The sequence below is a fragment of the Canis lupus genome, chromosome 24, assembly GCF_003254725.2.
Source record: "Canis lupus dingo isolate Sandy chromosome 24, ASM325472v2, whole genome shotgun sequence".
In the NCBI taxonomy this organism is placed as follows: domain Eukaryota; kingdom Metazoa; phylum Chordata; class Mammalia; order Carnivora; family Canidae; genus Canis; species Canis lupus.
The window spans coordinates 47,704,294-47,717,744 of NC_064266.1; the positions used below are offsets into that span (position 1 = coordinate 47,704,294).

Genomic DNA, 13,451 nt, shown 5'->3' on the forward strand with positions numbered 1-13,451 from the left:
GCGCGAAAGGGGCCTTTTCGCCCTCGGGTGAGAGGCCATTCAGTAATCCCTGGGCCGGACAGAAATAGAGACTTGATTGGCCTGTGCTTGGAACAAGTGAAGGGTTCTTAAAAATAAATCAATGAAACATTGGAAAGTGTCTCATTGTCTCTGCGCCCGCGAGTGGCCTGTCTTTGTGGAGTGAGGGACAGAAGGCCCTTGGGGGCTGCCAGGAAGCCAAGCAGCCCGAGTCCAGGTGCTGTATGGGCGCCGGCTCTCCATCCATGACAAGCAGTGAGGCCGGCAGAGAACCCGCCCCTGGAGAACCTTCGGGTCTCGGGGAAGGAAGCAACGTAGGTGCCCGGAGGAGCTGGCTTCATCGCAGCTCTGCCCAGAGGCTTCCCAGGCGGCCGCCACCGCTCCTTTCAAACAGCTCAGGAATCAGGGAATCAAAGTCCCCTGCTTGGTCGTTGCTGTGCCACGTCACAGCTCTCCCGGCTTCATTCTCATATTAAAGAGCTAACTCGTTTTTCCTCCTGTGGCTGGAGTTTTCTTTCTTTCTTTCTTTTTTCTCTTTTAAAATCAAAGCTACATGCACTGAAGAGAACTTCTCACTTATTGACCATTTGATGCAGATAAATTGCAAATGGAAAGGTGCTCGGCAAACTGAATGTCACAGCTGTTAGCTTCATCAATGGGAGCTCGTAGTTTGCAAGCAGCGCCCATTACGCATCCCTGCAACTCTCTCTATTCTCTGCTCTTTGAATAATTTATCTGCAGGAAATCCAAATTGCCAAGGCACGCTTTAACCTAGCAGAATGATTGCCAATTTCCTTGGGAAAACTGACAAAAAAAAAAAAAAAAAAAAAGCTGTAGATTGCATTTCAGCTGAAAGCAGGCGCCCGGCAATCAGACGCATTAGCTCCATTGTGCGGCCTACGTCGGAAGGCCCTGCGCTTGGGCTCAGTGCAGATGACATTTGAAGGCTCATAAATGTAATGAAGTCCCTTTGACACCTGCTCCTCTCTTCACTTTAAATGTGAGTCATTGGTCCACGGGGAACCTCTGCTTTAAAAATAGAGATTATAGTAATTGTCTTCCGTGCTATTGGAAGGCTGTAATAAACGCACAGCTCGTGACACTGTGGCTCTGCAGCCCGGGGTCGACAGGTTGCATAAATTACCCCAGGTTTTGATTTTTCTTCCTTAACAAATCACATAAATCACTGTAGGTTAGCGCGGCCCGTGTGGGAGGTTCACTCTGCAAATTCTGTCTTACTAATGGGGGGTGCCCTTCCTTTCCTCTGCGGGTCGGGGTGTCAGCTCAGACCGCAGACCCTTGTCTCTTGCGGGCCGTGGCCCTTGCTGTGGCCCTTCCTTCCTTTCTCTGCTCCTTCTTTCCTACTGTGTGGCTTTGGGCTACAGCCTGGGACGGCCAGAGTAGCTCCCTCCCCTTCCCGACCATAGGATGGGTGGCGAGCCTCGTGGGCCCTGGCTCTCCTGAGGCCTCCTAGGGCTCATGGGACGCATGGGTCAGACCTCACCCGGCCTTGGAGACAAGGAACGGCTCGGGGTCCCTCCTACCTTGTACCTCTTCATCACCTACCTGCCCAGATTTGACACACGCCCACGGTTCTATGCGGCAGCCTGCAGGCCCCGGGGACACCCCCACCCCGGGCTGTCTGCGACCCTTGTGCCCAGGCATCACCCTCCTGAGGGCCCTCCCTTGACTCCCTACAGGACTGTATGGACAGTGTTCCCCATGGAAGTTGGTCAAAGGCAGGGAACGTGGGGGTTCCCTGATGGGCTCAGGTGGGGTGATCAGGGGACGAGAGGTGTCTGCACGGTGTGAGGTGCTCTGTCCCTCAAGAGGCCCCTCTCATCCTTTCCTTTGAGAAGCGACATCCCTGGGGGGTGGCCTGTGCGTCCCGTCCAGAAGGCCCCTTGGCCTGCATTCTTGCCCTCAGGGGGCTTTCACTTGACCCTGCTTCCCGCCTCTAGAAGCTCGTGGTATGGCATGCGGCCGCGGGCACCCGGCATGTGGCCAGCCAAACCCAGATGTGCTGAGAGTCCACGACCCATGCAGGCTTTTGAAGAGTTAGCCCGGAACAGAGTCCCGTCCACAATTTCTTATATCGATTACTGTCGAAGTCACAGTGTGTCGAGTAGATCGGGCTAAGCAAGGCCGTAGTATTAAAATCCATTTCACGTTTCCTTTTGCGCTTATTTTTAAATTTTTTTTAAAGATCTTATTTATTTATTCATGAGAGACACAGAAAGAGAGAGGCAGAGACACAGGCAGAGGGAGAAGCAGGCTCCATGCAGGGAGCCTGACGTGGGACTCGACCCTGGGTCTCCAGGATCACGCCCTGGGCTGAAGGCAGACGCTTAACTGCTGAGCCACCCGGGCAACCCTCCTTTTGCGTTTATAATGTGGCTACCAGCACACTTGAGGCCCGTCCCTGACCTACTCTCTATTTCTCGGGGTGGTAGGGCTCTGGAGGTCCCTAACTGCGAGGGACGCATGCTCCCCGGGCTCTCTCCGGGACGGCGCATGTAGAAATTGGAGGCGCTTGCTCTCTGGGCGCTCTGTGGCGGCCCAGTCCGTTCCCCTCCATCTGTTTCTAAGAGGATGATCCTGGCGTGTGAGGCACTTACTTGAATGGGAAGCCGGCTCTGGGGCCCCGTGGGTGACCTGCCGTGAGGCCTGAGCAGCTGGCACCCCCACGTGAGCAGTGGGTGGTGCTCCTCAGCCACGCCAGGAGACCACGTGCCAGAAACCCTACCACCCCTGAGGATGGAGGGGGCGGGACGGGGCTCCTGCCTGGGTTCCTCGCCAGGTGGGAGGGCTGGGAGCAGGCGGCGGGAACACACGGGGCTGGGGGTCTCTGCTCTGGGCCTCAGGCCTTCCCCTCCGGGAGCCCACTCCCTGCGTCTCTGTCGCAGACTCACTGTCCCCAGCAGAGCTGGAGCCAGACAGTGGCTGGAGGTCCGGTGCAGCCCTGGAGGGGTGGCTCTGTGCTGGGTCTCCGTGAACATCGCAGTTGTTTTTGCTTGCAGATGAGCTTGGACAATGAGGATAAGCGGGCTCGCACGCGCTCCAAGGCCGTCCGAGGTGAGTGCCCCCTCCGTTGGCTCTGGCCCGGGGTCCCAGGCCTTAAAGCAGTCCACGCTACTTTGCTCAGAACAGAACCGCTGATGAGCAGGCTGGGACGCTCCTCCCAGTGCGCTGGGCACTTGGGGTCCGTGGTGTCTGGTGGCCTCGGGCCTCTTCAGCCTCAGGTGCCTGAGGCGTCTGCTTTGGGGTCCCGACAAGCCTGCCTGGGGTGGCAACAGGAGACAGACGGCTCCACCGAGTGGGGAAGGCAAAGCTCAGTCGGGAGATCTTTCTATTTGGAGTCGGAATGCTGCGAGCCCTCTGCCCCCAGCCTCCTGCCCTCCCAGCACGCCGGTCGCAGTGGGGTGGGAGGCCAGGGAGCCAAGGCCCCCTGACCGCTTGGCCAGCCTCACCCCCTGGACCCCATGAACACATGCGGGACCGCAAGCCCTGAGCTTCTCAGCTGAGCTGCCCAGTCGGACCCCAGGGCATTGTGCCCCGTCACTAGGGCCCAGCTGAGTGGCCCATCTGTTCTCTCCGTCCAGCCTTATCTGCTGGGCTGAGTTTCCTGTTAGAAGCTGACTTCCAGCTGCAGTTAGAGAAGCAGATACTGTCCTGGCCCCGAAGCCCGGACAGCTCATATTAGTGGGCATGGGGCCCACTCTGCAGAACCACCAGCCTCTCACGGGGGCCTCTGGGGAACCCTGCAGGACATTCTAGGAGGCGGGGTTCAGTTTGCACTGGGATTGCCTCCACTTTTTATTCCATTTGTGCCGTGAGGGCAACGTGGCTTTTCTGTTCGGACTCCCACATGTGTTTCCCTGTTTCTCTTTCTCTCACTCAGTGCCCCCAGAGCCCACAGGTGCCGACCTCAGGTAAGAAAGGCTTTCTGCTAGCACCCGGCGTTGCGCATGCCTGTGACCCTGAGCACCCCCAGCGTCCCACACGGGGCGTTCCCGCTCTCCCGAGCTCTTGCCTCGAGCCCGGTGGTGTTCACCTGGCCTCTGCCCTCTCCCGTCTCTGCCCCGGCCGCACCGCGCAGCCAGCCTCGATCAGGGCCACAGGCGTTCTCGCGCCTGGTCACCACCAGGACCTGACTGTGTGCACGGTCCCCGGCCAGCCACGCGGTGCCGTGGAGTGGGCTCCCACAGAGTTTTGAGTCTGCTGGTTGGAGGCCCCATGTGGCCAGAGACGAGGGAACAGGCTGCCCAGGTCCCACGTCTCCCACTGACTCCAGACGCAGACAGAGGTTTGTGTGTTGGGGATCTTCAGTGGCTGAGCTCTAGATTCTGGGTCACAACTCGCCTGCCTCACCAGGACACGAGCATCCTGGGGAGGAAGGGAGGACAGCCCACTGCGGGGTTTGCCGGGTCAAGGCAGGAGGGGCCGGGCTCTTGTCCCCAGAGGTGCACTTGCCGTCACCTGCCGGCTTTTGTCCTGGGATTGGCCCCTGGGGTTGCAGCCGGGGGACGGCCCAGTGTCTGTGTGTCAGGGTCCCAGCACCACCCACACGACCTTTGCACTTCATACTCTGTGGGCCTGGGCCCTTCTGGTGCCAGGCTTGGTGCTTAGTGCTGATGACGCCCAGTAGCCGGCAAAGAAAACCGCCCCCCGGTCCCCCACCTGTGGGTCGAAGGGCTATGCCAATGTGTCTGGCTCCAGCTTGAAAGGACAAAGGGAAGTGGTGCTCGTTGAGGGACCTGGCGAGTCAGGTGGGCCTCAGGGGCACCCTTTGATTTTCACCAACTCCCCACGAGAGGAAGCCAGGCTTGGCTGCAGCTGCGGTAACCTGCTGGGGGCTTGTCCTTGGGGGACAGAAGGGCTCCAAGCCCACCGTCGTTCCCATAGCAGCTCTGGGGCTGAGCACAGCATTGAGCCCTCTGCCCCCCAGCCCCTGGCCCCCGGCAGCAAGGGTGACGACGACTCCCCGGGGGCCTTCTGTGAGCTTCCAGACCCCCAGCTGGGATCTAACAGATCATTCAAGTTTCTGAGGTCAGTGCAGTTCCCTCCCTGCTCCGTCTGCCCCAGGCCTGGGCAGCCCTTCTCACATCGCTGTGCACGTCCAGGGCTTCAGGGCTTCCTAATTCTCTGGAGGAAAGATTCTCACTAAACTGGACAGGTCTGGGGCCAGCACTGGAGTTATTGATGGGTGGCTTTTGCCAATCAGGAAAATGAGAGGACCCCAAAGTGTCCCCGTGTCCCTCTAACCTTTGAGGCTGTACATTGGGGACAAAGGGATGGGGCACAGAGGAGGCCAGATTCCCAGTCTTGTAGAAGGGCTTGGCAGTGGCTGCACAGCATGGTTTCGCTCTCAGGAGGCGCTGCCTGGTGCTGTTATTACCCCGTGTGTGAAGTGGGGAAACTGAGTCTCAGAGGGTTCACGTTTGACCAAGGAGCTGGGTCACACACTGTACTGCTCAGAGCCCAGCCTAAATCACAGGGTGCAGGGCAGCCAAACCAGGCCAGTGGAAGGCCCCCCAACAGGCTCCCTGGAGGGGAGGTGGCCGCTGACGCCAGCGGGTGCCCTCTGACCGGTGGACCAGTAGGTGCTCAAAGGGCCAGGGGCTTCCAGGAGGAGGTGCTTCTTCCCCTGGGCCACGTGTTCAGCAGGGAGGCGTCTTCAGGACAGTGGAGGGAGGGGCTGGGCGACAGGTGAAGCCACCCAGGAGCTTGCAGAGACAGATCCGAAGAGCGAGCTTCTCTCTTGTAATTTTGAAACAGCAGAAGCCAAAATGCCTCTGCAGACAGAACTGGTTTGGAGCAGTCTGCGGGGTCTGGGCTGCGGGGATTGCGTGCGCGCCTCTGTCCGCCGCGTGGTCTCAATCTGCGTACTTGGGAATAGACTGTTACGGTTTTTAAGGGGAAACTAGGGACAGACGCATCGATGTCTAATGTTTTAGCAACTATGTCTTCAGCCTTCCTCGTGTTTTGGGGAACGGCAGCTTGGCGTAAAGCGGAGAAGTCTACGCTCTGCCCGGATGGTCACTCCCGTGGCCACAGCCGCTTGCTGACCTTGAGCGACAGCGGGGACGTGGGCTGCGGCGCGCTGGCAGCTCTCGCCCTTCCTCCCTGTGCGTGTCAGCTGCAGCAGGTGCCCCGGGCCGGGCTCCTTCCCCACCCCAGCGCTGGGCTGCGGTCAGACGAGCAGCCGAGACCCCGGTCCCGGGGGGCTGATGGCCTGGGTGCCAGCACAGGGGACACGTGCTGTGACCTGGTACAGCAACGTCCTGGCGTGAGTCGCCGGCAGGGAGGGCCGAGCTAGGGTGCAGCCTTCCTGGGGGGACCCGCTCCGTGGATGGGGGCCGATGCCTCGGGGTCCCGGAGTCAGGTGTGGCCCCCGCCTCGGGCGGCCTCCAGGAGGCTGTGCGCCCTCGGGGCAGTGGCACGGCCTCGGGCTGAGCTGAGCAGCAGGCCGACCAGGAGCAGGCCGGGCTCCCTTCCCTCTCCCCTCTGCAGACCACTTTGCCTCTCGGGCCCTGGATTTCTCTCGAAGCGCCCGCCAGAAAGCGAAGGGACCTGGCACTGTTTCCTTCGCATGAGGAAGAGCGGGTGGGCACCGCCATTTGTCCCTTACTCCATGCCACCTGCCGTCGTGCAGCCTTGCAGCGGCTCTGTCGGACGAGCGGGCTGGCGGGAAGGCGGGGCACCCGACCCCTGCCCCGGATGTCGGCTGCCCGACCCCTTCCTGCATCGTTGGGCTGCCCCTAAGTTTGAACAGTGTTGCCCGTGCAGGGCGCCTGCATCGGGCTCCCTCCCAGCCACGTGGCCTCAGCGGAGCGTCCCCTCCGCACCGGTGGCTCAGTGGCTGGCTCCTGCCTCGGGGACAGGACCAGGTGGGGGGGGAGGTTAGGGTTTGCTGGGCACGGGGCTTCCGCTGGGGATTTGGCCCCTCCTGGCCTCGGCCTGGACTTCCCTTCACGCCCGCTGTTTGTGCCTGGACCTGAGTGGTCCCCGGCTCCCGGCGACGCTGAGTGCGAGCAGGCCCTCGGCAAGCCGCCCTCCTGTTGGCCTGTCCCTGCCACACTCCGGGAGCCCCTGGGGAGTCCAGGGAGGGGTTTGGCCGAATGTGCCTCATCCGAGCGGGGAGAGGCTCCCGGGCCCGGAGCTGGTGCTGGTTCTGGCCCCGAGCCCCCGGGGGCACCAGGGCTGCCGCACTGGGGGGGCTTGTAGGGGACACTGGGCCGTGAGGCAAGGGTTGCTGGTCGTGTGGCCGCCAGGCCTTGGCCAGGTCTCACGGGCCCTCCGTCGGACGTCCCCCCACTGCTGTGTGCAGAGCAGGGGTGCGGAGGTTCCGGCTTCTCCCAGAGGGGCCCTCACCTGCTCCTCGCCCGTGGGCTCCCAGCCTGTCCTGCTGCCCTCTGGGCTGGAGGCCAGAGCTCTTCTGAACTGGTGGGTGGAGGTGTGGCTTGGGGCTGGTGACGTGTTCCGGGGCAGTGCCAGTGGCCTACAGGACTCCACAGCAGCTGTCACATAATTGCCTGATTAACTCAGTGATTAATCGGCTAATTGGGACCTCGGCTTCAAATCCCCAGTAACAAGGACCTTTTGTGAAAAGTCTCAAAGCTAGCTCTTGAGAGAGAGAAAGCAAGCGTGGGGCAGAGATTTCAGAATAGACAGGCCGGGGGCAGCGGTAAGTCCTGTCTGTCTGGAAAGGAAACCCACAATAAAATGGGCACGTCTTCCCTCCCGCTCCTCCGTCCTCTCTCCCTCCTCGTCCTTTCCTCTCTTCCTCTTAAACACGTGGACACCAACCCTGAGATCGGCCTCGGTGGCCCAGCTGGGAGGGCTCCACGGAGGCCGCCGCTCCCCCGCAAGCCCCGCAAGCCGCCGTTGAGCTCGGGGTGGGTGGGGCTCTGCGTCCACAGACTACCCTGCTTCTCCCTGACGCGTCCGTGGGTGTGACCTGCGGGGCCAGATGAGCCCCTCAGTGCATTGCAGTCAGGCCCGTGATCAATCAACTTAGAGACCATCCGGCGTGTCTAGACAGAGGTCGGGGGCCATGCCCTTTCTGGGGCCTACCCTGTTCTTCCCTCACAGGATCTGGGAACACCCCAGCTGAAGTGGGGAGCTCAGGCTCCGCGACACCAAGCCTGTGAAAACCAAGGTCTTCCCATCTTGGGCACTGGGCATGGCTCTTCCGAGGAGGAGCTCAAGCATGGCCTCTGGGCGACCGCCCATGTGTTCTCCATCTCTCTGGGTGTCAGTTTGCCGCTCTGGAAATGAGGTGGTGTCCGCTTCTAGGGTCTGTGGTCTGTGAACGTGCTCAGCGGCCCCCAAGACCCTTGCCTCACATGGAGCTGACTCTAGGAGAAGTGGGTTGGGTGGCATGCCCTGTGCCCAAGATCAGAAGTTTCTAGAGTTTTCTGTGGTTTGGTTCGATGGGGAGACGGGTGATGGTGGAGGGTGAGGAATTCCCCGGGGCCTCACCTTCATCCCCTGGGCACTTGCTGGCTCCCAGGCTGTGTGAGGCCCAGCAGCACCTCCGCCCTTTTTAGGGGTAGCCCCTGGGTCCTCGGCCCTCCCGGCCTCACCTCCGTGCACCAGGGTGCAGGTTCTGCAGGAGGGTTGCAGCGGGGGCCTACAGCTTGGGCCAGGCCTGCATGTGTACTCGGAGCCGCTCCTGCCTGGATGCGCCTGGCAGGGCCCGAGAGCCTCAGAGCACAGCGACGGCCGTGAGAAGCCCAGGTTTCTGCTTTGCCCTTGGGCCAGCCTCAGGAGCTGGTTCTGGGGGCTCCACAGAGGGTCCTGTTTCCCAGCAGCTTGGAAGCCTGGTGGCAGTTTGCCTGCAGTGGGAAAGACTTATCCACAGAAAAAAGAAGCCGTCTAGGAGCCGCTGATGTTGGAAGTCTTGATCTCATACATACAGATCTTTAATTAAACACACTCATAAAATTGTAATGAGCCATTCGTTTATTTAAATGGGGTGAGTTATTTCATTAATTTTTAGCAAACTGCAAGCAGCCATTCTGAGATGCACTGTTTGGAGACAATCTCCTGCTCCCCAGGGTGAGGGTCTGGGGTGGGCGGGTCCTTCTCCCGAGTGACCCCTGCTGCTTGTCTCCCCCCCCCAGCTGCCCCACCCCAGGGTGCACCGGCTCAGGACACATTCGGGGCAAGTACTCCAGGCACCGCAGGTAAGGAGGTTCCTGGGAGGGAGGCTGGGCTGCGGGGTGTTGGAGACCCTCTCCTTCTCCGGGCCCTACTGTAGCTCTAGAACCTTCCATCTCTGCCTGTGGCTGCTGAAGCTAACATGGCCCTGGCGTGTCATGCCGCGGTCTCTCTATTGGGGGCTTGAAGGCTGGATGAGTCCGTGGGGAGAGCTTAGAGCAGACCTGCCACACGTTGAGGTGACCCAGATGAGCTGCCACCTGGCTGTCACTGCTGTCATCCTGGGCGGGGGGCGGCCAGCTTGAGTGCAGGTGTGTGAGGGTGTGCAGGGCCTGGAGGTGCAGGAGGGAGGGCCGGGGCACACTGATGACCTGCTTGGCGGAGGCCGCAGGCTGCGGCTGACCCAGGGCCAGTCCCATCCTCTTCCCGAGGGGGGAGCGTGTGGACAGGGCCACTGAGGTTGGGTCTTACGAGAGAGGAAGGAAATGCAATTTAAAGCACATCGCAAGTTTTTAATATGGACAATTCATGTAAAATTGTCACCACCTCGACCTGCCCCATGTGAGCTTGGGGCATCTAGTGCAGGGATGGTGGTGGGTGTGCAGGCAAACTTTCAGAACCGGGTACTGGCTGCAGAGGGTGAAGAGTGGGCGGAGGCCCCCAGGGGGTGTTGACAGGGTGGCCCTGGCCCCCTTCCTCCCAGTTTGCAGAGCTGCCCTCTGGCCAAGAAGAGGAAGCTGGAGGGTGCCCAGGCCGAGCACCTGGTGTCCAAGCGGAAGTCCCACCCCCTGAAGCTGGCTCTGGACGAGGGCTACAGCGTGGACACCGACGGCAGCGAGGATGCCGAGGTGAAGGACGCCTCTGTTTCAGATGAATCGGAAGGAACTCTGGAGGAGGACGAGGCTGAAATGTCAGGACAGGAGGAGATTCATCGTCCTGAGCCAGCTGAAGGTGCTTTGTGGCTCTTTCTCCCCCGAAATAAAGGGTGCTTAGTGCGGCCCTGGAGAATTGCAGCCTGTGAGCGGGAGGGCCGCCCCAGTCAGTGAAAGGGCCGCGAGGAAGCCCTTCCCGAGAACAAGCGAGGGCTTGTCCTGATGCTCGGCGGTGCTTCCTGGAGAGGGGCCGGAGCGGGGCGCCTGAGGGCCTGGGGCCCCTCACTGTGCGCACAGAGACGCCGGACAGACGGACAGACGGCCGAGGGCTATGCATGTGCGCGGGGCCGGGCCTCAGCAGGCCCTGGGGGAGCTGGGGCAGGATGGGGCTGCAGGGTGCCTGGGACCCCGGCTTCCCTGTGGGGCACCCAGACGTTGGCAGAGGGAAGCGTGCATGTCCCCAAGCCTGGCAGATCGTGGAGCCCTGGGGGTGGTGCTGAGACCGAGGCCCGACCCCATGTGCCGTGTCCAAGCCAGGGGTGCCTTCTATGGTGGAGCCAATCCTCAGGGAGAGTCCTGACACTGGGCTCCCTCCTGGGGAGGTGGTGCTCGAAGGGCTGCGCGGTCCCTCGGGCTCTAGGTAGAAAGGACCAGCTTGCCTGCTTTCCTCCAGAGGAGGCAGTTTGGGGTTCGGGGTGCGGCCCTGGCTGGCCCTCTCCTGGAATGGGCGGCCGGCAGGGCTGGCTCCCACCCCCTGGCCGTCCTTGTCCCCCATCCCACAGGGCCTGTGGGTCCTCAGCACCCGCAACGCCGTAGTCATGGCAGTTAAGAGCTCTACATGTGTGTCTTTTAAAAACACAAATTCGTGTTTTTAAACCCCCTTTGTATTTGCGAAACAGTCTTAAAAATCTGTCGTATTCTTTAAGTTCCATTTTGTGATTTGAGAAAGTAGACATAAGGGTAAGATGCTGACAAAAAATAGCAGAGTATTTCCCAGCTACAAAACCAGAAGCGACTAGTCCTGCTCTCTCCTAAAATGAGCTCACGGTGCGCCCATGTCCAGGCAGGGCATGGGCACCACCGGCCACGGTCCACTTCCGGGGCTTGCGTGTCCTCAGGCTGTGCGGGGTGTGGCCCCCCTGCGCCGCTCCCACATGTTTTTGATTTTGTGCAGGAAGGAGCCCTGTCAAGTCCCACTTTGCATCCAAGCCCATCGGCAGCTCCGCGGGCCCCGCCAAGGGCAGCTACAGCAGCTACCAGGAGATCATTGCCACTTCTCTCCTAAACTTGGGCCAGATCGCCGTAGAGACCCTCGTTGGGGAGGACCTGGGCCAGGTGGCCAAGCCCGGCCCCGCTGTGGTGCACCTGCTTCAGGAAGAGGCTGAGGAAGAGGCCACCAGTGACGAGGGGGAGAAGGACGTGTTCATCCGTCCAGACGACACAGAGGACGTCGTGGAAGTCAGCAGGGAGTGCTCCCAGGAGCCGGGTCCCCAGTCTGTGGAGGGTGTGGCCAGGGAGGAGTCCAGCAAGATGAAAGTCACCCTGGGTAATGAGGAGGAAGAAGAAGAGGAGGAGGAGGAGGAGGAGGAGGAAGAGGAGGAAGAGGAGGAGGAGGAGGAGGAAGAGGAGGAGGAGGATGAAGAGGAGGAGGAGGAAGAGGAGGAGGAAGAGGAGGAGGAGGAGGAGGTCCCTGCTCCTGACGTCATCTGCCAGGAGGATGCCCCCCATGCCCCCACCCAGAAGGCCCCTGAACTCCGGCACCCAGCGTCTCCCAGCCCCAAGCCCGAGTACTCCGTCATAGTAGAGGTGCGTTCTGACGACGGCAAGGACGAAGACTCACACTCCCAGAAGTCTGCGGTCACGGACGAGTCGGAGATGTATGACATGATGACGCGGGGGAACCTGGGTCTCCTAGAGCAGGCCATCGCCCTGAAGGCCGAGCAGGTGCAAGCCGTCTGTGAGCCGGGCTGCCCACCCACCGAGCAGGGCCAGCTGGGCCCTGGAGAACCAGGGAAGGCGGCCAGGCCCCTGGATGCCTCACGGAAGAACTATTGCAGCAAAGGTAGGGCTGGTGGCCTGGCCCTGCGCACGGGCCCTCCTCCCCGCATCCTCCCTGCGCACCTGCCCCTCCTCCCCGCATCGGGTAGTGCCCCCCGCCCCCCAGGTATGGAGATGCAGGCTGCGGGAGAGGCGGGCCAGAGGCCCTCACAGGCTGGGGGGGGGGCCAACAGGTGCAGAAAAGGACAGACACATAATCACAGGCTGGTTGTTGATACCGAGGAGAAGGACTGACGCTGTCCCCATAGGGTGGTCTAGAGAGAGGCACAGAGCTCCGGGTGGGAGGAGGAGGCCCTGAGGCTACGGTGAGCAGGCTCCAGCAGCTCGGCCACAGCCTGGGAGCCTGCCTTGGTCGTGGAGAGACGCACCTGGGGCATGGGGAGCCCCGGTGAGCTCTGGGGAAGCCCAGGTGGTAGGTAGGTAGGGACGCAGGGCACAGATTTTCTGTGAATACTCACATGAGTCAGGCTTGGGGCAGATACCGAGGGACACAGCCGAGGGGACACAGATGAGGACATTGTTTCAACCCGGAGGATAGCGACTAAGGGCACACACGTGGGGGACAGCGGCCTGAGAGCTCAGATTCAGACCAGCAAGGTCTTGAGGGGACGTGGACGCAAGCAGACCAGGCAAAGGTGACACAAATCTATGGACAGGTGTTGGGGCCTCTGTGGGGTGTCACTCTGGGGCTCCCAGATCAGGGCAGACGGTGGTGGGAGGCTGTTGAGCGCACGGCTGGAGGACTCAGACCCGTGGAAATGGACATTGGGGGGCCCAGATGCAGGGTATCCTGCCTCCAGGGATAGAGTCGAGGGCATGGACCCAGGGGACAGAGCCTCGGGGTGAGGCAGTGGGAGAGGCTGGGCTGACACTGGGGCGCTGAGCCGGTGTGAGCCCCGGGGAGAGCCCGTGTGCGGCGGGCGGCGGGCGCTCAGGAAGGGGGGGCTCACGATGGCCAAAGTCCAGCTTCCTACCCCTTTGAACTTGGAGAGGCGGAGCCAGCGTCCTGCCCTTGGAGTCCCTAGGGGCTTACCTGGGGTGGGAGTGCAGAGTGTGGCCGGGGCCTCCACACTCTCCCAGAGGCCATGACCCCATCTAGGACTTTCTGTGGGACATCGGCCATGCTTTGGGGATCGTCACCCACACTCAGTGGCCCTCCTGGCCCACAGAAGCTACATGAGATCAGCAGCTGACATTTGAGTTTACATTCCTGCCCGTGCTTTTCATAGTCGTGCGGCTTCGGGCAAGTTAGCATCCGTTTTTGTCCTTGTTTTGTCAAATCCAAAGGACACGTCCCGGCAAGGAACGTGTCACATCTCTCACCTCTCTATGCAGAGG

The 13,451-nt window shown here is 61.1% G+C and overlaps 1 protein-coding gene across 1 annotated transcript in view; it reads left to right on the plus strand.

Annotated features, from left to right (window-relative positions):
- MYT1 (myelin transcription factor 1) overlaps positions 1-13,451 on the plus strand; it is a 61,544-nt gene that overhangs the window by 22,445 nt on the left and 25,648 nt on the right. The window contains exons 3-7 of the mRNA XM_035705375.2: positions 3,039-3,093; positions 3,920-3,950; positions 9,147-9,209; positions 9,887-10,134; positions 11,230-12,117. Coding sequence (XP_035561268.2) covers positions 3,039-3,093; positions 3,920-3,950; positions 9,147-9,209; positions 9,887-10,134; positions 11,230-12,117 — 1,285 coding nt within the window. The remainder of the gene's footprint in view (positions 1-3,038; positions 3,094-3,919; positions 3,951-9,146; positions 9,210-9,886; positions 10,135-11,229; positions 12,118-13,451) is intronic.